The sequence below is a fragment of the Leptonychotes weddellii genome, chromosome 12, assembly GCF_054177405.1.
Source record: "Leptonychotes weddellii isolate Sample4059 chromosome 12, ASM5417740v2, whole genome shotgun sequence".
Lineage (NCBI taxonomy): Eukaryota > Metazoa > Chordata > Mammalia > Carnivora > Phocidae > Leptonychotes > Leptonychotes weddellii.
The window spans coordinates 42,415,582-42,441,762 of record NC_138380.1 but is presented as its reverse complement, the minus strand read 5'-3'; the positions used below and the strand labels follow the sequence as shown (position 1 = coordinate 42,441,762).

General features: G+C 40.7%; 1 protein-coding gene across 3 annotated transcripts in view; it reads right to left on the bottom strand.

The window, feature by feature from the left end:
* CPVL (carboxypeptidase vitellogenic like) overlaps positions 1-25,845 on the bottom strand; it is a 101,623-nt gene extending 75,778 nt beyond the window's left edge. For 2 of the 3 annotated variants that reach the window (XM_081800331.1, XM_081800334.1), the window contains exons 1-2: positions 25,690-25,845; positions 6,485-6,673 (exon numbers count right to left, since the gene is read on the bottom strand). In XM_081800331.1, the coding sequence (XP_081656457.1) occupies positions 6,485-6,662 (178 nt within the window). In that variant the 5' untranslated portion in view covers positions 6,663-6,673; positions 25,690-25,845. Of the gene's footprint in view, positions 1-6,484; positions 6,674-18,445; positions 18,604-25,689 lie in introns of all 3 variants that reach the window. The other variant, XM_081800332.1, reaches the window with a different exon arrangement.
* Positions 25,846-26,181: the final 336 nt, after the last annotated feature.

Below are 26,181 nucleotides of genomic sequence, written 5' to 3'. Positions count from 1 at the left end.
GAATAAGAGTCCATACATGCACAACCGTTAGAAAAGAAGCTGGCTCGTAGGGAGCACAGCTATTGTTACCTGTGAAATGCACCTGCTCATTAGGAACAAGGAGAACCTGGGAGCAGAGGAGATGGTGGGACAAAGGCAGGGTTTCAATGGCAGTTTCCAGAGGGTCCTGCTAAGCTAGCAGAACAGGAAGAACATGGGTTTCTGAATCAGGCAGACCTTGGTTTGCAATTCTGACCAGGCTCCCTGACAAGTTGCTTTATCTCTGAGTCTCTCTTTCCTCTTGTGCAAAATGTGGACATTGATTTCCCCCCCACACCTCCACCCTGGGTTTTCTGCGAGGATCAAATGAAGAAAGCTGCACGTAAAATGAGGGCGCCGGGGCGCCTGGGTGGCTCAGTTGGTTAAGCGACTGCCTTCAGCTCAGGTCATGATCCTGGAGTCCCGGGATCGAGTCCCACATCGGGCTCCCTGCTCAGCAGGGAGTCTGCTTCTCCCTCTGACCCTCTTCCCTCTCGTGCTCTCTGTCTCTCATTCTCTTTCTCAAATAAATAAATAAAATCTTTAAAAAAAAAAAATGAGGGCACCGGCAAGGGAAGAGAAGATTATCACCAGCCCATGGGCAACCCCACCTGCAGTCTGGAAGACTTTGCTTTTTTCTGGCTTAGTCCAGTTCCCCTAGGGAAGATTGCATAACTCAGTCCAGCTTCTCTAGCTCTTCCCATGCTCTTCCCAAAGAGACCTAGCCTTCTTGCCAGAAAAAGGCAAAGAAAAAAGAAAGGGAGAGGAGCATTTTAAGAAAAGGAAAAGAGAAGTGTTTGGGGAACGTGGTATGTGTCAGCCCTCCTCCCAGCCTACTCCCTTCCCCCCTGCAGCCTTGCTTTCCTCCACCCTTCTTTGCTTCTGCTCTCAATTAGACCAAAGAAGGATTATCCTCCGGGGCTGGGCAGTCTTTCAAAAGTTTTTTTTCTTCTTTCTCTTTCTTTCTTTCGCCATTTAAAAATTGAGATATAATGGATATGTAACATTATATTAGTTTCAGATATACAACTTAACCATTCGATATTTGTATATATTGTGAAGTGGTCACCACAATGTCTAGTGAACACCCATCACCATACCTAGTTCCAATTTTTTTTCTTATAATGAGAACTTTTAAGATCTATTCTCTTAGCAACTTTCAAATATGCAATACAGTATTGTTAACTATAGTCACTCTGCTGTACGTTATCATATCCCCAGGACTTAATTTCTTTTCTAACTGGAATTTTGTACCTAAAACACTTTTGACATATTTTCCTCCAAACTATTAATCTTCTCCAAATCAGAGAACCCCCCAAAAGAGGAGAGAGAACTGAAGATGGAGGGGTTGGGAATAAGTGAGATGTGAATCACAGAGAGTTAAGTGAGCAGGAGAGGATTTGAGAAAGAAGACAGAGAAAAATGAGAAAGGTCGAAGTAGAATGAGAAAAAGGAAATATATAATAGAAAGGAGCTGAAGGGAATGGAAGATGGGAGAGAGATGATTGAATCAATCTATCTCTCTGAGGCCAGCCCAGCACAAGGTCCACTGGCCTGCTCTGAAATGACTCAGATGCTCCCGCAGCCCTCCTTTACTGAGGGTTCCAAAGATATTTGTCTGCTACCTATTACTTACTCAGGTACATTTCCTGCTTTCCTTCTAGATCAGGGGCTACTGGAAAGCTAGGAAATTGTCTTATTTATCTTTGTACCCATGGGGATGCTGATTTAAGAACTTAAAGACATTCAACACACACCTTTTAATGAAATGTTAGCGAATGGATGAATGAATTAATAAACTAAAACCCATCACATTGACAATGCACTAGGATTAGCATATTTCTACAAAAACCTCCTAGGGAAAGCAGGCCTTATTGAGATCTTAAGAATTTAGAATTTTTCCCTGGCTCACAAAAGTGTTTCACCCCATTTCAATTTTTAAATTTCCTTTAACGAAATCATAGTAAAATAATTAAAAGTTATTTCAACTAAAATGATATTTCATATTTTCAGATATTTGGTTCATCCTTCCAGAACCCACTAATGGAATGTGGAAAATAAACTCCCAAGATGTAGGAGTTTCTTACTTCCTGGAACCATGACTCACAATACAAATGTTCAAAACAGTTAAAAAAAGGAAAAGGTTTTCTTTGAAGTGATTTCACTTCCTCCATATTATTTACTGCGGTCACCAGTGTTTGTGATATTAACACTTTGAAAAAGATTGGAGTGTGACCAAAGAAGGACTTGAACCAGCTCATCAGGATGCACATCACATTCACAAAGACTCCAGTACAAGACAAGACGCTGCCAGACCATAAGTAATAATAAAGACCTAATATCAAAATATTCTTTAAAGTTTGTGAAAAGGCAGTGTCTGTAAATATTTTTAAATTTGCCTCCTTTATTCATTTTGTTTTAAGAGTTTATTCTAGCTGCAGAGAAAGTAAACATACAATTACAATTACACAAAACTAAACCAGCTAATTGGGAGATTAAAAAATAAAAAATTCCCTTGTCTTTTCGTGAATTACTATTTATCTCAAGAATGTTCCACTGCGATACTAAGACTCACGTTCCTAAGGTTTTGACAGACTCAACAAACAAAAGGAACTTAGGAGAATGAACTGACCATCTGTCCAGAGTTTCCTGAACTTTCAGTAAAGCGGATGAATAAAATTATCCTTAATTATGTTATCAGGGCTGCATTTGAATACCCAGATGTACCAGATTTTGGATCAGCCACTTAAAATTCCATTCAAAAATTTTGACTGTGTAATAGAACTTTAGAAAGTGACTTTACATCAGATTTACTATTTTGGATGTTGTCGCTCATCAGATGGTGATCCATCAGACTTGGCACAGAAGGACCAAGGATGAAAACTACCTCCCCCAGAAGCTTTCTCGGCTACTGCTGATGACCACAATGGTGAAATGCTTGTAAGCAACAAATACAGGAATGGGAGGGATGTGGACCGTTTCTCGGATAGGCTTCTCTATATTCTTTTCACTTGGTTCTTCCAGATGTATGATACAGACATACCACCATGGTCATTTTCACCAAATGCCTCTGTTGAAACTGCTTTCCTCAGTATACACATGTCCTTCTTTATCTGCCCAAATCTCACCTAGCGCCTTCCAGTCTGGATCTAGTCACACAGCGCCGTGGCTCATACCTCAGGTTCTAGAGTCAGCAGAGATAGGTTTTAATTCCACCTCTGTCACTTATTACCTGTAAATGGCCCGACCAAGATACTTAATTTTTTGGGCCTCAGTTTTCTCATCTGTAAAATGGGAACAATATGTATGCCTTCTTCACTAGGGTTGCTCTGAGGATTAAATAAGCTAAGGTGTGGGTAACACCCATGTCTGGCACATATTTGGGCTTAAACCTTAAATTGTACAAATATTTATTGAGTACCTATTACATATAGAAATTATGCTAGGGGGGTGCCTGGATGGCCCCAGTCGGTTAAGCATCTGCCTTCATTCAGGTCGTGATCCCAGGGTCCTGGGATCGAGCCCCAAGTTGGGCTCAAGCTCCAAATTGGGCTCCCTGCTCAGTGGGGAGCCTGTTTCTCCCTCTCCCTCTGCCTGCCGCTCCCCCTGCTTGTGCTCTTTCTCTTTCTGTCAAATGGATGGATAAAATCTTTTAAAAAAAAAGAAACTATGCTTGGTCCTGGGCATATAATTATTAAGTATTAACCATTTGCTATTTTGACTACTACACTATTATTGTTTTCTGGACCAACCAATAGGATAGCTTTCTTCTCAAAATTTCCAGCATGCCTACCTCAAATGTAATATTTTAATGTTTTAGTACTCACTGCCTTATTCCTTAATTGTTTCACGTGTGTGCATCTGGTCACATCAGAAGGGCACAAGAGTCTTGGGGCGCCTGGGTGGCTCAGTCGGTTAAGTGTCTGCCTTGGGTTCAGGTCATGATCCTGGGGTCCTGGGATCAAGTCCCACATCTGGGTCCCTGCTTAGCTCTCTCTCCCTCTGCCCCTCCCCACCCCTCGTGTGCTCTCTCTCTCTCAAATAAATAAAATCTTAAAAAAAAAGAAGAGCACAAGAGTCTTAAACAAAGGGAAATAAATTATAGCAGACATATCACAGAGAAGAAGTCAGAAAATTTGAGTCCTATGGGGTGCCTGGGTGGCTCAGTCGATGGACGTCTGCCTTTGGCTCGGGTCGTGGTCCCGGGGTCCTGGGATTGAGCCCCGCATTGGGCTTCTTGCTTGGTGGGAGGCCTGCTTCTCCCTCTCCCACTCCCCCTGCTTGTGTTCCCTGTCTCACTGCGTCTCTCTCTGTCAAATAAATAAATACTTAAAAAAAAAAAAAAAAGAAAATTTGAGTCCTAAACGCATCTCTGGTACTCTTATCTGCATTTCCTTGGGCAAGTCATGTAAGATACTGGAGTCTCGAATTCCTCATCTATGGATTGGTAGGGTTGGTTGTGAGTATTGAACTCCTTTTCATCTCTAAATGATTTGCTTTGATTTATTGTTAATGAACAAAATCTACGTCATCAGTACCCACTTATTAAAGAAGCCAAAATGAATGCATGTGATTCATTTTGGTGGATTTGGATGATATGCTGCCTCTTCATATTTGTCTAGTGATATGAACCTGTACCATTTTCCACATTAAGTAAAAATGAATCTTTTTTAGAAAAGGACTGACTACATTCTCTAACTACATCATCAAATGTACACTAATGTACACTGACTACATTATCAAAGTTTTTCACCTTTTCTTAGAAAAGAGATAGTGAGACATGGAGTCAATATGTATGTCAGAAAAAGACATGTGACCAGGACTCAAATGCACCCTTAAGATATAAGAATGTGTTGGTTTTAAAGAAAACAAAACAAAACAAAATGATGATATCCTATTAGCTATGGGAATATTTCAAATGAAGAGAAGTTGCTTTATTTTAAAACTTCTTTATGGAGTCCATACACTTATTTTTGATCTTTAAAATGATTATTTCCCTAAAATATCCAGTATCACTTCCACACATTCTCATGCTATCAACCAACTTACCAGCCTCACAGCCATTAACTCGGTTTTCCCACCTGTGATTAGAGATAAACTGCAGTTCTTCAAAGCAAGCGCCCCCATCTATGTGCCAGCCACCATGTCTATCATCTACTTAAAGAAAGCACTCCTGGGGCACCTGGGTGATTCAGTCGGTTAAGTGTCTGACTCTTGATTTCGGCTCAGGTCATGCATGATCTCAGGGTCATGGAATTGAGCCCCATGTTGGGCTCTGCACTCAGCACAGTCTGCTTGTCCCTCTCCCTCTGCTTCTCCCTCTGCACCTCCACCTGCTCGCTCTCTCTCTCTCAGATAAATAAATAAATAAATAAATAAATAAATAAATAAATAAATAAATAAAATCTTAAAAAAAAGGAAAAACAAGTACTCCTGAAATAGTTGTCCCACCCCAATCAACTCCCCCCTCTGCTGGATCATTTCTATCAGCAAACACACGGTCTCTTACCCTCTTAAAGACCTTTCCTGATGCCACAGCACCACCCCATTTCTCTAATTCCTTTTACAAATAGCACCTCAGAGTAGCTGCCTATATACTATTTTATAGTTCAGGAGCCTACTGATGTCCAGAAGGATTAAGTAACTTATCTACACAGTGATTTACATAAACATAAAGAAGCATTAAGAGCAGAGACATATAAATTTTAGTCTCTGATGATACTAAATAATACCTTTTTCCTATTAATAATAATAGAAAATCCCACAATGTCTAAATAAAAAGCCACTTGCAGACACTAATATTTAGGGAGCAATTTACAGGTTACCAAGAGTCTTCATGTGCATTTTCTCATCTGATTCTTAACATCTCTGCAACTTGACTAAGTGATTATATCCCCATCTTGTTAATAAAGAAACTGAGGCCTAAGTTTGGGTAGGTTTGGGTAACTTGCCAGGCAAAAGGGCCCAACACTGTGCCTGTGGTCATAGACTAAGGAGTGAGGCTGTCTGGGTGTGAATCCTGCATCTACCAGCTGGTGTCCATGTGACTCTGACAAGTAACTGAATCTTTTTCTGCTTTAGTGTTCTTGTGTGTCAAGTAGGTACATCTCCCTGGGTTGTGGAGATGCTTACATAAGTTTATGTAGAATCCTTGGAACCAGTAACTGACATGTATGAAGTTCTAAGGTTAGTATTCTCTTTATTAAGTGCCCAGTTGTGGACAGGCACTATGCTAGTTTTATAAATAGAAGTGCGGGGGCTCCACCTCTAGATAATCTGTCCCTGGCAAGCTCTCATTTTAGTTCAAAACTCTGATAACACAGGACATCAAACCATTAATATTTGAAATAAAACAACTGAGTAAAAATACCAGAATGTATTTTGAATCCTGTTAAGATAACTGCTTTAAAAAAAAAAACAACCTGTTGAAAATATACCAGTGGTTTTCTGATTTTATGAAACTTACCTTCTTCGAATTTCCCAGCTTCAATGTAGGGAGTAAGAAATAATGGCTCTCCTACGTCTCCCTTATGTGGTACAGAAACCCGAGCTTTTTTGTATAAGGAGTGAAAGAGCCCATCACCACCAGGGCTGAACATGAATACAGCCACCAAAACAGTCGCCTTCCACATGGTACCAACCATTCTCTCCAGTCCTAGAATGAAAACAACGAATGAATCTGAAGAATAAATATTTACCCAGCCTTTTTACATACAAGACATTCATTTATTTCATTCAAAAAATAGGTATACTGTAAAAAAAAAAAAGTATATTGTATGTCAAAGCCCTTTGCTAATAAGCACCTTGGATACCACCTGAATAAAACAGACCCAATCCCTGCTGACCCCGAAGTGATGAGTCTAAGGGAGAAGGAGGCGCTATTGAAGGATTTATAATCTAACTAGAAAAACAATTTATATTTCTAAAACTGTGGTCTGAAAAGTAAATTCAATGCAGGATTAGATAAAACCTCAAGACAACAGGACTCTGTAACTGATCACCAGATGAGTGGTAGAGACATTTATCTACCAGGAAGGGAGAGGAATGAGAACACATCTCAGCCTGAGAACCCAGGAAGGCCTTACCAAGGTCACGGATGTGAGTAAAAGGGAGGTGGAGCCCAGATGGGCAGGAGAAAGGGGAAAGGCATCACTGATGGGTAGAACAGCTTGAGCAAAAGTGAGACTTGTCCATGGCACTTCGCAGAGAAATTTAAAATAAACAAAATGGATTTCCACTTACCTCTTCTGTCTCTTACAAATCATAAATTTTGCATCCGAGAACAAAAAAGAAAGAAGGAAGAAAAGGAAGGTCCTACAACTATCTATAGGTCCCTGCCCCTATAGCTAGCTGATAAATAAACTCAAGAGCTACGCCACAAACTTTATGAACACAGCTTTTTAAGGGCCTTCGAATCTGATGTTTGCTTAGAGTATTCATCTCAGCTGATAATAATAATGGCTTAAAATTATGATGATTTCCCTAAACTTGTATATAAACATATAATTTGTATTTACAATGGGCTTTCCCATGTGTTTTCAGCTGATTTGAATATCTTTTTTTTTTTTTTTTAAAGATTTTATTTATTTTTTAGAGAGCGAGTGAGAGGGAAACAGCATGAGAGGGGAGAGGGTCAGAGGGAGAAGCAGGCTCCCCGCCGAGCCGGGAGCCCGATGTGGGGCTCGATCCCAGGACCCTGGGATCATGACCTGAGCCGAAGGCAGACGCTTAACCATCTGAGCCACCCAGGCGCCCCTGATTTGAATATCTTAATAACCCGACCAGGAAATCAAAGATGATTATCACCAATTTTAGATAAGGAAAATTTGACTCAAAGGAAAGTCTCATCCAAGGACATGCGGAACCCAGTCAAGGCCAAGACCAGGTTAAGGTGAGCCAGGGGTACAGGCAGGGCTGGTGGCAACTTTTTCTAGAATTTTGATGTTTTGTTCATCACGGATTTTTTTTTGGCATTAATTTTGATTTTTTTCCCAAACATTGCATTAAAATACTATGTATCATGATTATTGAGTTTTTCGGCACTCTCTTAAATTTTACCCTGGGCAAGGGCCTCACTTGACTCACCTTAATCCTTAATGCTAAGTATTATGATCCGACATCAGTGTTATTATTACTCTGCACTACTACTATTTAAGCATGATCTAAATTCTTAGCTCTAAAGTCTAAGTAAAGTACGTGACATGAATAAATACTTTACTCAGGTTTCTGGATGTAAAAAGAAATATACAATTATGCAAATATAATGCCTGCTTTGGACTGTTTAAAACAGTGCTTTAAAATACCATGCCATTAAAACATCTTAAAAACACAAAATGTGTAAAAATCTATTACCACGTGCTTATCATAACCCAAGCTGGCATAACATGAAAATACTGGTTGTAACAAATTTTAGACACATTTCCCCAATAAGATAAATATTTATAATTTGATCAAATATACAATGCTTGTCAAGTCTTTCATGGTTAACTTAATAGAATTCCCCATACTTCATGTAAACAAGCCCAACCAAATACAATCCGTAGCTAAAAAATGGCTTTGCCTATTAGTGACTATAATAAGGAACAAAATGAATTTAAAACCTGAAATTAGTCCCAAGAAGCCCAAGAGTAGTGACCACTATGGAGCTGATAAAACATTTTTTTTTAATTATATGAACTTGTTACACTCATGTTTTAATAACATAACTACTTTCAAGGAATCCTTAAAATCAAGAATCTTACTCTCTAACTGGTTCAGGAAAAAAAAAATCTGTGGAATTAAAAAAATACTGGAAGAAGCTCTTCCAGTAAGAGGTTTTGTTTTTTCCTGGTGGCAGAAAGAAACTAATCAGGCCATCTAATTTCTCCATCTTCCTGCTGCAAACCTCCAGCTGCCTTTAATGGAAGTTATTAATATTTAAATAACCAGGGTAGTAACAACACTTCCCTTGTAAGCAGATGCTGACTTAAAGATGTTAAAGAAGGAAAGAGGTAAAACTCGTCTTGTTTTAACTGACATAAATCTAATACATAAGAGTTGGGTCAATTTAGTAGATCTCATTAACATTTAATCAAATAACTATTAGAGTCATGGTTTCTCATGCCGGTGAATTAAAGCAACAACATACTTCATTTCATAATTCTCATTTAACCATCAGAATTCCTGAACTGTGCTTGGCTGTCATCTCTCCTCATGAAAATGAAAGCTATTACCATGAATGGAGAAGTGTTTTTTTTTTTTCTTAAATTCTTCTCAAATGTTTTTGCTTATCCTAAATTAGCCTGAATCTTGCAATGTATTGAACATTTATTGAGTACTTTCTAAACAAAAAATCCTGTACTAGAAGCTATTGCCCATAGAAGGTGAAAAAAAATTAACCAATTTATCATGTCTACTTGAAATAATATGAAAACATTGATACTATTTCCAATTCAAATATATCATATTGAAGGATTCAGGCAAACTGTTCCTCCTAATGTTTAGAAACATAAAATCTAAGTAAATACAAAGCAATATTGGCAGAATTAAACAAGCTAAAGGTCAAAACTATATGATTTACTAAAATTGTCTTACTAAACCTTAAATATTACAGTTGGAAACCATACGTCCAAAGTACAATGTTTTTCTATAAACACAGTTATTTATTACAGTGTTCCTTAGAATAATAAAAACTGTCAACAATGTAAACAATTTAAGATAAGTAAATTGTTGTACACCAAAAAGATGGAATTAGACACAGCAATTAAAATAACAAGAATATTTTGGAAAATATACTAAAATATTAGGTAAAGAAGAGCAGGCTATTATATTGGATACATGGTAGTTTCTCCTTAATTAACACTTCTTTTCTACAATTTCTAAGGTTTCTACAATAATTACTCTTATAATTAGAAAAAAATAGTTTTTGGTTTTGCTTTTGTTAAGATAAAGTGAAGCAACTGATAGACATGGCAAAAAAAAAATGCTTGTTCCTTATTCCTTGTTACTACCTGGTTATGACCTCTTGTGTTTCCTAGGAATAAGGGTTCTGTTTGTTCTTTTAGAATACATTCTTCTTTCTCTAACATTCTATGAGGATTTGTCTTGGTTTCCTAGAGCCATAGAACCTCAAGACTCAAAGTACACTTTCTCTTTGGCAAATTAGAAGCCGCTGTATAAATGTGAGATGCTGTTATAATAATAATTACTATTCCTATATTGGATTTAATTCTACCTGGAATCGAGTCCATAACAAACGTGTACATAATTGGTATCGGCAAATACTTGTTGAACTGATGTGTCTAAATAATGAGTCATATTTTAGACAGATACGAGATATTAGATTTTCATGTGGCCTCTCATCTTGGAGACTAAAACTGGAGCCAGAGAAGTATGTAAGTGACATAAGTTTACACCACTGGTGAGTAGTAGGCCCAAGACTCAAAGCCAGGATTTATTTATGGCTCTACATTGAATCTGCTTTCCACACTTTTATTCTTGATTACAATTATATTCAGATATTCTGTTATTGTCTCAATAGATAATTAACAGCCTGTAACAGTCCTAAACCCCTTTCACAGATCATTAGAGCATGCAATAAAAAATGACAAATGAATAAGCAGAAATATTAATAAGTCAATCTTCCTAGAGAAATTTGGTTTTTAGAAACCGTTCTGCCAACTCATTCATTCATTGACACTTCAGTGAGACAGTGACTTCTCTGGGTCCCAGTTGATGTGTTAAAACCAGTGGTTATCTTTCCAGGAGCTTTGAGAGCTTGTTTTTCAACAAAGCCATTGTTAAAAATTAACCATTTAATAAGTTTTCTTTAAAAACATAAGTAATAAATACTCAAAACTCATCACTTTATAACTATTTACTACATTTTACCATGACTCCAGGGTTATGGTTTTTGTATGTGGTGGACAGATTCCATAATGGTCAGCTACTGTGCATTTCTTTCCAACTCTGCATTCAGGGAACATCTTGTTGGTACCTTTAAATCAGCCCTGGTGGGAGTATTTACACCACAGAAATCAGCGAAGACTCCCACCCCAGAGAGCTGGTTTTTAAACATTTACCCACACACGGTGGTCTCATGTTCCTAATTTGAAAAATGAGCGGGAAACTTCTTTCCATCAACTCACACTCCAATTCCAACTGAAATGATCAGCAGAACAGACAAAAGGGCAAAATCCTGCCCAGTTGTCCTAGTGTTTGAAAGCAACCATTAACACGGTCCGATTTGCAAGCCTTCTACAAAAGAAACCTGAAAAGGCTACTGGAAACTGTGCAGTCTACCAATGAAAAAAGAATCAAAAACAAAAACTCCAGAATGAGGACAAGGAAACAAAGAGCAGACGTGTCAAGCCGCCCTGTGTTCTCTCCTTCCCACTTGCCTATTTGATATGATAGATTATTATTCCAATCAAAGGATAGGAATTGTTCATGTAAGAAATGCTGTACCTGCAGTAAAATAGCTATTTGGATCCCCCTCCATATTTAACTGGCCTTAGTAGCTCCCAACATAAAAAAAACATTCCCCCAAACAAACAAACAAACAGGCCAGTGAGTAACAGACATTTCCATGGAATCTGCAATGAAAGAAAGGTACAAGAAAGTGGTTCCTCTACTTTAAAAAGATGTAAGCACATCTCGAGATTATTCAAGCATATCCAAAGCACCCAAATCCTATCATAAAGAGCTATTGCGCAACCCTCCATAAATACCAACTCTAGCTCTTTTGCTAAAAGATTTCTAGGCAAACAAGTGGTTTATTTGGATAAACAAACCTTTAAGTAAACAAGCCTTTATTCTGAGGGATCCACTACTCGTTTTCCTCAAGACATCATTTTAATTTCTCCAATTGGTGTCTGACGCACTCATGTCCCAGAAAAGACATAGTACGAGACACACAAGGTGAGAGGTGATGGGCACCCTTCTGCTGAGGGGGCACTGAGAACGTGCCCATCTCCTTTTCCCAGGCCACCCCTATGGCATCAGACAGGGGCGTCTAATCTTGCTAATGACTTAGTCATTCCCACCTCTGCCATCGTATTTTTGGACCCATAGGAAAGGGAGATAAACTTGAGTTATGTGGCAGGTAGAGGATGAAAAGAATCAGGAAGAGGAGGAGTAATATCTGACACAGTAGGAGGAAGCTTTACCTCAAAGTCTCACTCCAACCAGAAGGAAAATCTGAATGGGGGTGGGAAGTAAAAAATAGACATGTCCCAAAATGTTAATAACAGTTTTAAAACAGAAAGACATCCTTATGAGGCTTCATCATAATAATACCAGTAATAGCTATCAATCATTGAACATACTCTATATACAAGGAAAGGTGCTAACTGCTTTATATTTTTATTTCTGACCTTCCTGGGGCAGATACTATTATGATCCCACTTTAGGGATGAGAAATTGATCCTCTGAGAATTTAAGTTATGGGCCCAAGTTCACACCACTAATAAGTGGTACAGCAAGGAGTTAAGGCCAATCCTAATCAGTCTACAAAGACTATTCTATAGTCGCAATACCAGCATCTCCCAAAATGTGGGCCAGAGTCCCTCCTCCGTATTCAGGTAAATTTGGAAATATGATATATTATATCCCTGCAGAATTAAGTTATTATGTTGCTAAGAAGTTCTGCTGTAAATCAGTCTGTTAAAACTTTAGCCCAGTATTTCCTAAACCAACAATTTTTTTAAAAAATTTTATTTATTTGAGAAAGAGAGGGTGAGTGAAAGAGAGAGAGAGAGAGAGAATGAGCCAGGGGCACGGGGAGGGGGGGAGAGGAGCAGCAGGGAGCAAGGAGCCCTATGTTGGGCTTGATCCCAGGGCCCTAGGATCATGACCTGAGCCGAAGGCAGACACTTAACCGACTGAGCCACCCAGACGCCGCCCCCCGCCCCGGACTAATAATTTTTGATCAGGAAAGGCTTCTTATTTTTGTGTAATATCCAAAAATTTTATGTAATGCACTCTGTGGCCTTTATTTATTCAATAAAACAGGGTGGAGGAATGTGTATATCCTGGGCCCTTCCTGCTGGGCTAACACTTCATTTACAGTCTGGAAACATCTCTGGGTAGAGCCCACCTTGAGGAAACAATGCAAAGGCCCTGAGGTGCAAAGAAGTTTTGTTTGTTGTTGGTTGACAGGAACACAGTGAATGAGGAAGGAAGTGGCAGGCACATGATGAGTTCAGAGGGTGGTCAGGGCCAAAATATGTGGAGTTTTAGCTGTATTCATTTTCATTAGCATTAGGAAATAATACGGTCTAATCAGAATTGTGAAATGGCAAATGATCACTCCGGATGCCATCTAGCAAGTGGACTATGGGAGTTAAGGATGGAACCAGGATGCCAATTAGGAGGCTGATGTAATATTCCAGGAGAAATGGCAGAGGCTGGAGCCAGGGAGTAGTGGTGGAGTGGTGAGAAGTGTGAGCTACATTTTGTAGGCAAGCCCACTGGTATTTATTAATAGACTAGCTATAATGGCTGAGGGAAGGAAAAGAAGCAAGAATGACTCCTAAGTTTCTTTTGCCCAGAGCAACTTCATGGATTGTTATGCATTGAATTGTGTGCCCCCAAAAGAAATGTTGAAGTGCTAACCCCCAGTACCTCAGAATGTGACCTTATTTGGAAATAGCATCCTTGCAGATGTCATCAGTTAAATTAGAATGAGGTCAGAGCGGATGAGGATGAGACTTTAATGCAATGTAACTGGTGTTTAGCAAAGAAACACAGAGAGGGGAGTGCCATGCAAAGCCAGAGAAGAGGGCCATGTGACAGTGGGGGCAGAGACTGGAGTGGTGCATCTAACAGCCATGAATCGCCAAGGCTTACAGCAAACACCAGAAACAAGAAGAGTCAAGGAAGGATCTTCTGCTTCCTCTCTGCATCTGCAGGTTTCAGAGGGAACATGGTCCTGCCAACACACTGATTTTGGACCTCTATTTGAGATAATAAATTCTGATGTTTTAGGCAACCCCCCACCCCGTTTGTGGTCCTTTTTATAGTAGCCCCAGGAAACTAATACATGGATAGTGGGACCAATATCCAACTGGAGGTTGGGAAAACTCTGGAAGGAGTCAGGATGGAGGATGGAGTGGGTAAGATTTGAACCATCAACAATCAAATGGGAAAGAGAAGTTAAATTGATTTCTTACTGAGACATGTCTGGCACTATTCTTTTTTTTTTTTTTTTAAAGATTTTATTTATCCATTTGTCAGAGAGAGAGATAGAACATGAGCAGGGGGAGAGGCAGGCAGAGGGAGAAGCAGGCTCCCCGCCGAGCAAGGAACCCGATGTGGGACTCGATCCCAGGACCCCGGGATCACGACCTGAGCCGAAGGCAGCCGCTTAACCGACTGAGCCACCCAGGCGTCCCTGTCTGGCACTATTCTAAGCCAGGATTTCCCACAGGATCTTTTGTGAAATATTAGCTCGGTAAGATATTAATAGACTTTAAAAGGACAAAAGTTTGGGAAAATTTGGGTTAAAGGAACTTAAACAGGCTTCCTGGTTCCAGAACATCTCATTGCCTATCATTTGTTACTGGGCAATATGTGTTTATTTGACTGTGACACTATTCTTAGAAAGGCCCTGAATCCAGAGGTTTACCTAAGACATATCCAGATGAGGACACTAAGTCCCAGGTTGAACAATTTCTCAAGTCCTGGGTTAATTTTCTCAAGCCGCCACTTAGCTATTATTAAATAGTAAAGCTGGAATTTGAAGCCAGATCTGTATGATTCCAAAGTCCATGTATTTTGTATAAATCACAGTATAAACGACGTAGCATGAGAAAATCTGCCGCCACGTAACTTTTGACAAAAGCAGAATTCTGGGTAAACTGGATTATCCTGGCACTTGCAAAACTTATAGGTGCTAAAATTGCAAGTGATTTAAGGACATGTTTATCTGCGAAACAATGAAAATCACATGCCCAGATGAAAATCCATTCATAATGGATTTCTAGTGTACGTCCTTCAGTTTTGAAAACGATCTTTTAGGGGTGGTTGAAGCCCTCGGTCCTTTAGGACTCATGGCAAAAGCACTATGTTCCAGTGAGAAATTCTTTATTTTTCTGATGTAAATTGGTCCTATTCTTTTTAGAATCAGCCTCCTTTTGGCTATCTACTTTGACTAAATTTCTCAAATAAAAAATTAAGATACACAGTGTGGCAAATACAAGGGTAAGACTGGGCACAATGAATGAGAATATTTTATGTGAGGATGGTTCTGGGAAATTCTATTACTCCCTGAGGTGACGAGAAACTCCTCCCTGACTCCCAAACAGAGATTATTATTATAGAGAATACCCGCCATGTAATACTCCCTTAGATGAGGCTAGTACTTTGCTCGTCTCTTATCCACACATTGTTTCATTCGGTCTTCAGAGTAGTTAGGGGCTCTTCAACAGGGGCCCATGTTGATGGAGCGGAGCCTGGGCAGACTCCAAGTTCACTGGACCACCCACTCACTTTAATAAACAAATAGAGTTGACCCTTTAACAATACGAAGGTCAGGAATGTGACCCCCTGCACAGCTGAAAATCCAGATATAATTTTTGACTCCCCCCACATTTAATGACTAATAACCTACTGTTGACTAGAAACCTTACCAATAACATCAACAGTCAAGTAACACATATTTTGTATGTTACATGAATTATACACTGTATTCTTACAATAAAGGAAGCTGGAGAAAAGAAAATATTATTAAGAAAATCGTAAGGAAAAGAAAATACATTTACAGTACTGTACTGTATTTATCAAAAAAAATATCTGCATACAAGTGGACCCACGCTGCTCAAATTACATTATCTTCAGCTCCTACTATGTGCTAGACTCCAGTGTAGGCACAGAGAACCAAAGAGACAAAGTGTCTGCCTTCATGAAGCTTACCCTACAGGGGAAAGAGCCCGATGAGAACTATCAAGAAAATGAAAGCAGGGTAAAGGGGTCGAGAGTGGTGGGTCAAGGAGTGGTGTTATTTTACATCAGGATGGTCAGGGAGGGTGCCTCTGAGGAAGGGACATGTGAGCAGCTCTGAAGGATATGAGAGACTTCCATGTGAATCCAGGGAGAAGAGAGTTCCAGGCTGGAGAACAGGGATCGCAAAGGCCCTATCCCAGGAGGCAATGAGGACGGAACTAGCATGGCTGGAGTCCAGCGAGTGAGGGGGGATGTGGTACCAAGTGGGGCCAGGTATCAGATCATTCTGGGTGTTGAAAGCCATCATATGTTTCGGGGGCTCCCTTCTCCCCAGCCCTGATGTTTCCATCCACTGTGAGGCCGGCCTCTGGCCACCCTGTTGCTCACTCCCAGGACGCTGGGGCAAGAGGTGGAAAGGTTTATCTGATGGATAAATGTGGGTAAACTGGGCACGCTGGGCTCTGTACAGGGAGCAATGCTCTCCTCTCTCCACCCAGTCTGGGCCTGTAAATGGCTGGGCAAATCTGCTCAATGCTGGGTTTCAGTCATAGGAAATTCATTTGCCCAGAACTAAGAGTTTCAGCCCAACCCAGTTTGTCTCAGGAATACAGACACCATTTCACTCTCCACCTGCCTTGCTCTTTGTCTTCTCAATTTCTCCAGAACTCAGGTGAGGGAAAGGAGTTTGCTATTCAGGGGGGCTTCCTCAGAGACCCCAGTAGAATAGAACTTGGGGTTTATTCTGAGTGTAACAGGCTGGAATTTTTTTCCCACTGCACCCCACTGTCTATTATCCTTCAAACATTTCATCATATATTTAATTAGGAAAGGCATCCTTAACAGTATCAGCTTCACACACATACTCAGAATCTGAAGTCCCATATAGTCTGACTTGCCCACACCAGCCCTGGAAAGTTATAAGAATTGATCACAAGAAATGATCTTTAAAAATCAAACTGTCCCAGGGGCACCTGCGTGGCTCAGTGAGTTAAGCGTCTGTCTCCGGCTCAGGTCATGATCCCAGGGTCCTGGGATGGAGCCCCGTGTCAGGCTCCCCGCTCAGTGGAGAGTCTGCTTCTCCTTCTACCCCTCCCCACCACTCGTGTTCTCTCTCAAATAAATAAAGAAAATCTTAAAAAAAAAATCAAACCATCCCAAATACCTTTACACAGGTAATCAAAGGGCAACAAAGTCACGGACTACTTAGCAAGAACAAATAAATACAGAACTGAACCCCCTCGTTAAGTATTTTAAAATCAAGTGTGCACAGTATCCAAGTGGAAACCATAGAAAAAACCCACAGACTTGTTGATCTGGTTCTTCTGCCATGGAATGGAAACACTGTCTACAATTACCTCTGTAGTTTCTGAAAGCAAAGCAAAGCAAAACAAAACAAAGAAAACAAAATAATTTTCACTCTCTTCCTTGCTGCATTCTCACGTCTGTCCATACCATCTTGCCCCAATCATATGATCTCCAGGTTCCCAAATTCAAAGGTCTTTGTCTTAATTGCCCTCTCTGACCGGATGACATTACCGCTTTGGTAAATTTACCAATGCCTTGCTTTCCGTAATCTGTGCTTTCATGGATCTTCTAGAATGTTTTCTTTCATGGTTCCCTCTTCCTCTGCCTTCCCCTTAAATATTGGGTTTCCCAGGAGTCTATCCTTGGTCCACAGCTTATCTCTCTCCACACATTCTCTCCAGGGTGGTCCCATCACTCAAAGTAGACCTTCTACTGACACCACTCACATAACCGCTCTTCCCTGAAGCTGCAGGCTCATCTACCCAGCTGCCTGCTGAACATCTTCACCTGATGCCCCATGGGTACATTAAACTCAGCTGGTCAACACGCAACCTAATCCTTCTGCTAAAACACAGTGAATTGAACACATTTGTTTATTTCTGTTCCCTCATGAAACCGCTCTAATGTGAAAGCAAAGACATCTTTCAAAGGTGTAAATCCCATGGCCAAAGAAGACAGCAAATACGGTAGATCAAAAAATTTTGTTGTTACTGTTAGATGGAAAGTAAACAAGTAGTTTGCAGAGAATGAAAGCAGAATATCAATGAGAAACAAGTCATTCACGTCATTAAACCACAGAAAGCAAATGGTAAGTACCAGACACTGCAGAAGGCAAGGGACAGCATGGCACCGAAACCAGAGGGACAGATAAAAGTCTTTAACAGAGGGTAGAGCCTCAGATCCCTCCAGACCTTAGCAGAGGAAGAGACTCCTTCTGCAGAAAATTTATTCTTTGAAAAATTAAGCCACAGAAACTCTAGACTTGAGAATACGAAATACAGGAAAAGTTGGGGAAGAGGCATCCAATTTAAAACTAAGGGAAAGTCTACATACTGATTGCCTCTGGCCCCTCCAACACTTGGCTCTAAGAAAGCTGACAGCCAGAACTATCTGCCTTTATCTCTCACCCTATGCAGGAGAATGAAGGATTCTTCTCTGGAATACCTGAATCCACCAAGAGAAGAGTTCTATACATACTTACTTGTCCTCCAACAAAGTATCTTGGACCCCACCAATCAACACCAGGGAGTCAGTGAACCGCGGGCAAATCCCTTCAAGACAATGGAGTTTCCAACCAGCAACTTGGTTTCTCTCGGTATAAAACTAGAGTCAAAGAAGCACTGGACATTGGAAGAAAGTCTTTAATTTGGAAGAAAAAGCAAAAGAAATTACTTGAAGGGGAAAAAAATCAGAAGAAACAAAAACAAGGAGTGTAATAACTTTTCAAAAACAAAAAGTATATATATCTTTAAGGAGATAAGAGAAGATATTGCGTTCATTTAACAACAGAATACTGCCTTAAAGGGGAATGAAGGACAAGGACATGTTCCTGAAAACTAAAAATAAGGTGGGAGCAATTTTAAGATTTTGATAAAAGAGTGCAACAGTGGGATGCCTGGGTGGCTCAGTCGTTAAGCGTCTGCCTTCGGCTCAGGTTATGATCCCAGGGTCTGGGATCGAGTACCACATCGGGCTCCTTGCTCAGTGAGGAGCCTGCTTCTCCCTCCCCCTGCTTGTGCTCTCTCTCTCTCTCTCTGACAAATAAATAAATAAAAATCTTTAAAAAAAAAAAAAAGAGTGCAACAGTAAAGACACATAAATCTCCTAGAAAATATAACTAAAAGAGAAAAGGGCTTAAAAAATAGGAAGGAAAAAGATTAAGATAATTAAGAGATTGGTTCTGGAAGACCAACATCCAACTAATGGGAGTTCTAGAGAAAGAAGGAAGATACAATTCAAGGGAGGAAATTGTCAAAGCAATAATACAAAAACATTTAGCAAAGGTATAGACCTAACTCTCAGATTTAAAGGGACCGCCAAGTTCCTGGATCAAGGAATGAAATGACACAGAACAGATTCCAGAAATAAAGAGACTGTCATTAACTTTCCAGAGAGAGAAACAGAGATCACGAAAGAGAATCAAGAACCAAGATGACATTAAACTTTTCAATAGCAGCAACTGCAGCTAAGAGATGCTGGGAAAACATGCCTCCAAAATACTAAGAGGAAAATAACCTTCAAGTTAGAATTACGTGCTCAGCCAAACTATCAAACAAGTGTGAGGATAAAATCTTCAGGTAGATACAAGGCTTCAAACAAATTGATTTGTATACTACACGACTCAGGAAGCTACTGGTAGATGTGTTCCACCAAAACAAGGAAGAAAACCAAGAAAGGGAAAGACGGAAATTTCACTAATAGGGGAACTAATGCCGAAGAGAAAACCCAAGACAGCTCTGCCTAAAGAGTCACCAGTACAGGTCGGAGCAGTAAGTCAGAGCAATCCACAGGCAAGATCCTTAAGAAAATAAAAATATGAATACCACATGAGTTTTTGTAAAAAATCATATCCATAAGGATAGTACAGTTCTGTCTGCAGCTTTGGACAGAAGTCCCGATAGTGTCACAGAAAACTAAGCAAGCCAAAAAGAGGTAGTTATTCACTCGATGAAGAATATAAAACTGTACAAGAAAGGTAACACAATTAGAGTATACTACTTGGCTCAGCAGTGAGTAATACTTGCATAAAAAGTAAACATCAGATATGGATTTAGCAACAACCAGATATTCTACAGCCATTTGAACAGGATTGGGGACAGGCAAGTTGGGACATTAGGTAAGGGTGCTAAATTCCCACCTTGGTTAATAGGAAGTCCATAGAAAATATCTCAAATTGAGAAAAAAATGCAACTCTTAAACCAGTAAGTCAAGAAACAGACTAGGCAGATTACTTAGAAATTTGGAGTTAAATACTAGAAGAAACAGATAAAAGAGTCAGAGGAAACCTTACAGATAAGTGGGGAGTGATGGGGAAGGACTAAAATTTTTTATGATGAGAAGTGTAATAGGACTTGGATTTTTCACCTACACACATGAATTATGTTGACAAAATTCAAAAGTAATTAAGAAAAAACCCAAACACCCAACTTAGTATCTCTTCCCTAAACATGTCCCTACTTCTCTATTTTCTGTCTTCATTAGAAATATTCTCAAAGTGCTAATGCCTTATATTTTAACCATATCTCTGTTAAGCTGAGAGTCTGAACAAAGGGTGGGAATTTTAAAAAAAGAAAACCACAGGCCCAAAATGACATCACTTAGGCCAAGTCCCCAAACCAGGACTTAATGCATAATCTAACTGTAGTTTCAACCTTCCCCAGAAATATAGTCTTAACTAGTCAGTAAGGAATTTTCTGATGGGTACCAGTGAGTCTACCATAGTGGCCCTCTCCACCCACCATGAGAAGATGAGGTCATCTGCATGATAAGACCCCTTGCTTTTCCCCCTAAGATGAACAATCATTTTCTTTTGCTAATAACTTTCTTGCCCCACCCTCCTATAAAAACCCTCCTTTTTTTTCTTTTTTATAGCGCCTCAGAGCTTCCCCTCTACTTGCTAGATGGAATGCTGACCAATTCAGAAATCACTTGATAAAGCCAGTTAAATCTTTAAAAAATAAAAAAAAATTAAAAAAAGGAAAGGAGAGGAGAGGAAAGGAAAGGAAAGGAGAAATACTCTCAAAGCACTGAAGCTAAAACCCTGGATTCTTTCTTGATTTCTCTCTCCTTGCTGCCTTCCCACAGCCAATCAATCACCAACTGAATCTCTTAGTTGTCTTTCAAATTTGCCCTCTCCTCCTTAGCACTACTCCCATGTCCTAATCCAGGTCCTTATCATGACTTGCCTGGACCACTGCAAATCTCCAAGCTGATTCATGACCCTGACCTTAACTCCTAGTTAGATGAATTTCCCCCCACTCTTCATTTGCTGTTGCCTTTCCTATTTTCTTGGGCCAGGGGTTTTACACCTTTTCAAACTCTGTTACATGGCAATAGATAACCAATACACAGGCAAGATATCAGCATAAAGCAGGAAGTGGATAAATAGCAGGATGGAAGGGAGAAGTCAATAGAGGGCAGATTGCAGGGAGCCTGAAAGCTGTTCAGAAACTTTATCCTCTAGTGACTAGAAACTACTGAGGGCTCTCTGTATTTTGTAAAGACTATTATGGCCATAGTGTGAGGATGGATTTAAATGAAAAGAGAAAAGGCACAGACACCAGTTAATAGGCTTTCCAGTAATGCAGAATTAAGACGAGGGAGCCTAAACCAGGTAAAGGCAGTAGTAAAGGTGTGGACAAGGCAGACTTAAAAATAATGAGAAGGTAAAATTAGCAGGACCTTGTGAGTGATGAGATATTATATGTTGAAACAGAACAGAATCTAGGATGATTCCCAGATCTGACTTAGATGGCTGGGCAGATGGTGGTATCATTAACTAAGATCTCCCACTGATGTAGGAAAAGATGTTAGGGTTTGAAGCCGATGGTCAAGAAAGAATTCTTGAGACGTCTTTGGTGCAAAATGGTGGTTTTATTAAAGCATGGGGACAGGACCCGTGGGCAGAAAGAGCAGCACTGGGGTCATGAGAAATGGCCCATTATATACTTTCAAGTTGGAAGGGGGTTAGGGATAGTGTAAGTCTCTAAGGAATTTTGGAAGCAAGGTTTCCAGGACCTTGAGGGACTAGCTATTGTTGGGATAAGGTCATTTATGACTGTCTAATAAAACCTGAGTCATGAGACCCTTCAGATGTGTATGGGTGGGTCATATGCTTGGGGGATGATTGTCAACATGTATCTTGGGGGGATGCGGCTAGAGATAAAGGAAGTTTCCAAAGGAATTTTTATAAGTTAAAGTAGGCTTATAGGATCCTGGGGGCTGGACTAAGTTTGCCTTTTGCCCTTAGTAAAGTATTAACATCGAGGCAGTTGAGTCCCTAGAGGAATGTCACTCTGCCTGTTTCAAGGACTTGTCAATAGGCTACAGATAGTAAGGAAATTGAATAATTTTTCTTCTGCCTTTGTTTCCCACATCACCACTACTCAATTTTGCCATGAATTTAACTAGCATTAGTGCTTAACAGGTGTGTGTGTGTGTGTGTGTGTGTGTGTGTGTCCATGCACTGAGTATGTGAAGGGAGGAGTGGAGAATCTAAGAAATTGAAAATCAACCCTTCTGGTAATCACATAGCAATGTTCCCAACAGAACAGGGACAACGTTTCTACATGCCCAAGGCCACACCGCAGCTGCAAAATGACTGACAATCCTTTCTTCTGGGCAGTTACTGCTTTCTTAGCAATGTCTCCCCAGTCCCACTTTGTTCCTCCCACCTCTTGAACCAAGACTGCTGCAAGTCAGTTGCTAAACTGCCTTGAACACCCCCCACCCCCACTTCCCTGATCCCTCCTTTGCCTCACTCAGCACAAGGCCAAACCTTTCAGAAGCTTTGTCCTATGTCCCCAGTCCCTTGGGTATATGTCCTCCTGTGCTGCAGTTAAGCGAATAAAACTAATTTTGCATCACTACAAGTAAAGAGAAGTTAGAGAGACCAGAGCTGAGGGCTCTATGTATTATTATATATATTATTCTGTGACAAGAAAGCAAGATCCTGCCACAATTTCTGAAAGTACAACATTGATTATGAAAATTTTCAGATTTTCAGAAAGGGTGAAACAATTTTATAGTATATACCACTACTGAAATTCTATTATCATTCAACTGGTATTGATTTAATGCCTACTATCTGCCTGGAGCTATGCCTACCTGTAAAGACATAAAAAGCAGAGTGAAGTTAGGGAACAAGGGAGGGTTTGATTTGGCGGGAGCACAGAGTTTGTGAGGGGGTCATGTGACTTTGGTCTGTGCAATTATGTTGGAGTCACATGAAGTTTATACTTCATCCTGGTTGCAATCAGGAGCCATTGACGGCATGTAAGGAGGGGAGTGTCTTGTGCTTTAGAAAGCTCATTTCCAGCATCAGTATTAGGCTGGAGTGGAGAAGACCTGACATCTGAGAGCTAAGTTAGGAGACTCTGCAAATGTCCTGGGACAAATAAAGGTTAAACTGTGAACAGAACAGATTGCAGAGAGAGAAAAAGGAGAATCGATCTCTTGGGGGCTGGGTTACCTACTCCCCCAAAGAACCATATAGTTACACAAAGATATGTCCAGTGATCTTTCTGAAAGTAATGGAATATGGAGTCCCAAAAGAGAAAGGAGGAAGGGCTAGCCTGGGATGCCTACATAAATATTTTGACCTGTAAATAACCCTAACAATTTAAAATGAACCACTAATTAGAATCAGAATATGGAGAAAAGGTTAAGAGATAAGTCCCAAGGATATTGGAAAGATAAGATGCGAAGAATTTGCTCTTTCAGGCCAATAGATCAAAGGACCTAGAGTTATCCCCTCCCCTCCCCTCCCCAGCTTACTTCCCAGGTTCTGGTTTAAAGCAATAAAAGAAAAAACATGTGGTTTCATGTACAAGGCTATTCCTACAATATCTCTGAGGGAGAGAAATCTCAATACTCTGGTTTCAGTTCAGTTATGCTTAGTAGTTGTGTTTTATGATTAAAGTACCTGATCATTGTCCTGTGAACTGAGTCCATTATTGCTTAAATCTTTGAACTTGCAAATATATAGCATAAAAGTTTAAACTCTGTTCCTATTTTTGGCCAAGGAACAGTTCTAGCATTCTGCCCAGCTTATCCTCTCCCAAATCTATGTAGATATGAATGAGTCATTCTTCCAAAGGTACCTTTCAAATTATGAGAAACTTACCTACTTTAGTTCTTTTAAATGTTCTTAGTTCAGCCCACGAAAATCCCACATTATTAAACCCCTGGGAATGCTAAACTGAAATAATCGCATTTGCTCTTTAAAATGAACTGTACTTCTTATTAAGAATGGGTCATTACCTATTTACCTTGGGAATTTCAGTGCTAATAAATGGATATCTGATGTTATCTGAGGCAGTAATTAAGCTCTTCTCTCACTATCTTACTTCGGTGCATACCAGTATTGTATTCAACACTCAGTCTTTCCTCTGACACATCATATGCCTTCTAAAACAAAAACAAAGTCATCAACAAAATACTGTCATGCTGTTTGCTTCTTGTTTTTATTTTCTCAAGGGGTATGAACTGGTAAGTCCTTCGGACTTGCTTAACACTCCTCTAAGTTACTTAAACTACCTGTCAGTCAAAACCCACTTACTTCTCAGGCTATAAAATCAGTCTCAGAGAACCCCACTATAAATAAACTGGTTTATAAACTAGACTCATATATCTTGCGAGACCAATTATGCCCTTCCAAAAAAACCCAACTCCTAAAAAAAAAGAATGAAAGAACTTCTTGCTAAGAACACTTGCATTACATTATAAAGGGTTTCCCCTGGACTTAGAGGGGCCTGGAGTACAAATCTAGAAAGCCCAATCGGCCAAAGGGTGTTGACAACTGTACAGACTTTCACACGCCAACAAAGCCAGTGTGATCTACGTCCAAAAGTGTAAAAATTTCTATTTTGAACAACTTTCTTAAAAGCTGTTTTTCAAATTAGCAAAATACATTCTGGTTGGATTTTTTTTCTTCCTTACATCTCCGTTTTTACTCATCTCACACCAAAGATTGTAAAAAGTTAATTGTACATTTAAGGGGAGGAGAAAAGGTAAGTGTCTTTAAAATGGGAGACTGGGGCTTAGTAAACCGAAAAAATGTGCTCGAAGTCACCAACTAGTAAAATGCATTGCTGGGATTTGAATCCATAAAGATACCAAAGCCTATTCTTTTCCCAAGAGACCAAGGTGACCTAAAAGGTATTGGATGCTTCCATTTGTCTCTAGGGGTCCCACTGGCTCCTAGTAACTTCCCTGCGAGGGCTGAATCCACTTGGCAGGGAGGGGCTTCCAGCTGTGCTGTGCCCCCCCCCCCGCCCCCCGTTTTCTCCTAGTCCTATATTCCGGGCCTTTCTTCTGTGCTTTCTTTCCCTCTATCAGGCCAAATCTCCTTTTGTGGGGCGCTCAAATCGAAGGCATTTCTCGCTTCCACTCTTCCACAGCACCCACAAAATCAAAATATCCCAAAGAGACGTGTTGAGGGAGGCAGGGAATGTGTCCCCACCTTGCACCAAGAGTAACGGGGGACCCCACAAACCCGGTGCGACTGCCTCGGATTGTGCCAGGAGCCTTCGGGAATGTTCCCTGGGCCGGGCGCACCCAGAGCCTAGTGCCAAGCATCCCCAGTTCCCCAACGTGGAAACTCCGAGCCGGCCGACACGGTGCTACCTCCCTCCTTGTGCGCACGGCTCCTGAGACACCCGCCCGGGGCTCCCCGCGTCCCGGGACCAGGGTGAGGGAGGACCCGGCGCGCAGCGTCGCACTCACCCGAGCCCGTCGGTCCGCGCAGCGGTGGCCCAGGAGGCGAGAAGCGCTGCAGCCCTGCCCCTCGCCCTGCCCGTCACGTTTACCCTGCAGGACGCCGGCTGCTGAGCGCGCCTCTCGGCGGCCCACGTGACCTAGACCTTTGGCGCCAAAGGTGGGTCCTCACCTCCCCTCCCCGTGACCTGGCCGCACCCGGGAAAGCCCTCCATCCTGGGAGAAGCCGGCACCCCCCGGAGTGGAATCCTGAAAAGTAACGGAGAAAGGTAGGCTGCGGTGCAGCTCTGCTTTGTTTGTTCCTTTGTGTGTTTTGATTTTCCCTCCCACTTTTTTAAAGCTGCTATCAGAATTTAAACATTGTATTTAAAAATCATTCCCCACACGGGTGCTTGCAATCCTGGTGCTTGCAAGCCCTGTCTTTGCCTCTGGAACCCGAGGGGTATTTTACTGCCACTGTTTAGGAAGCCCACTTGCATTCGCCCAAAGTCCACATTCCCG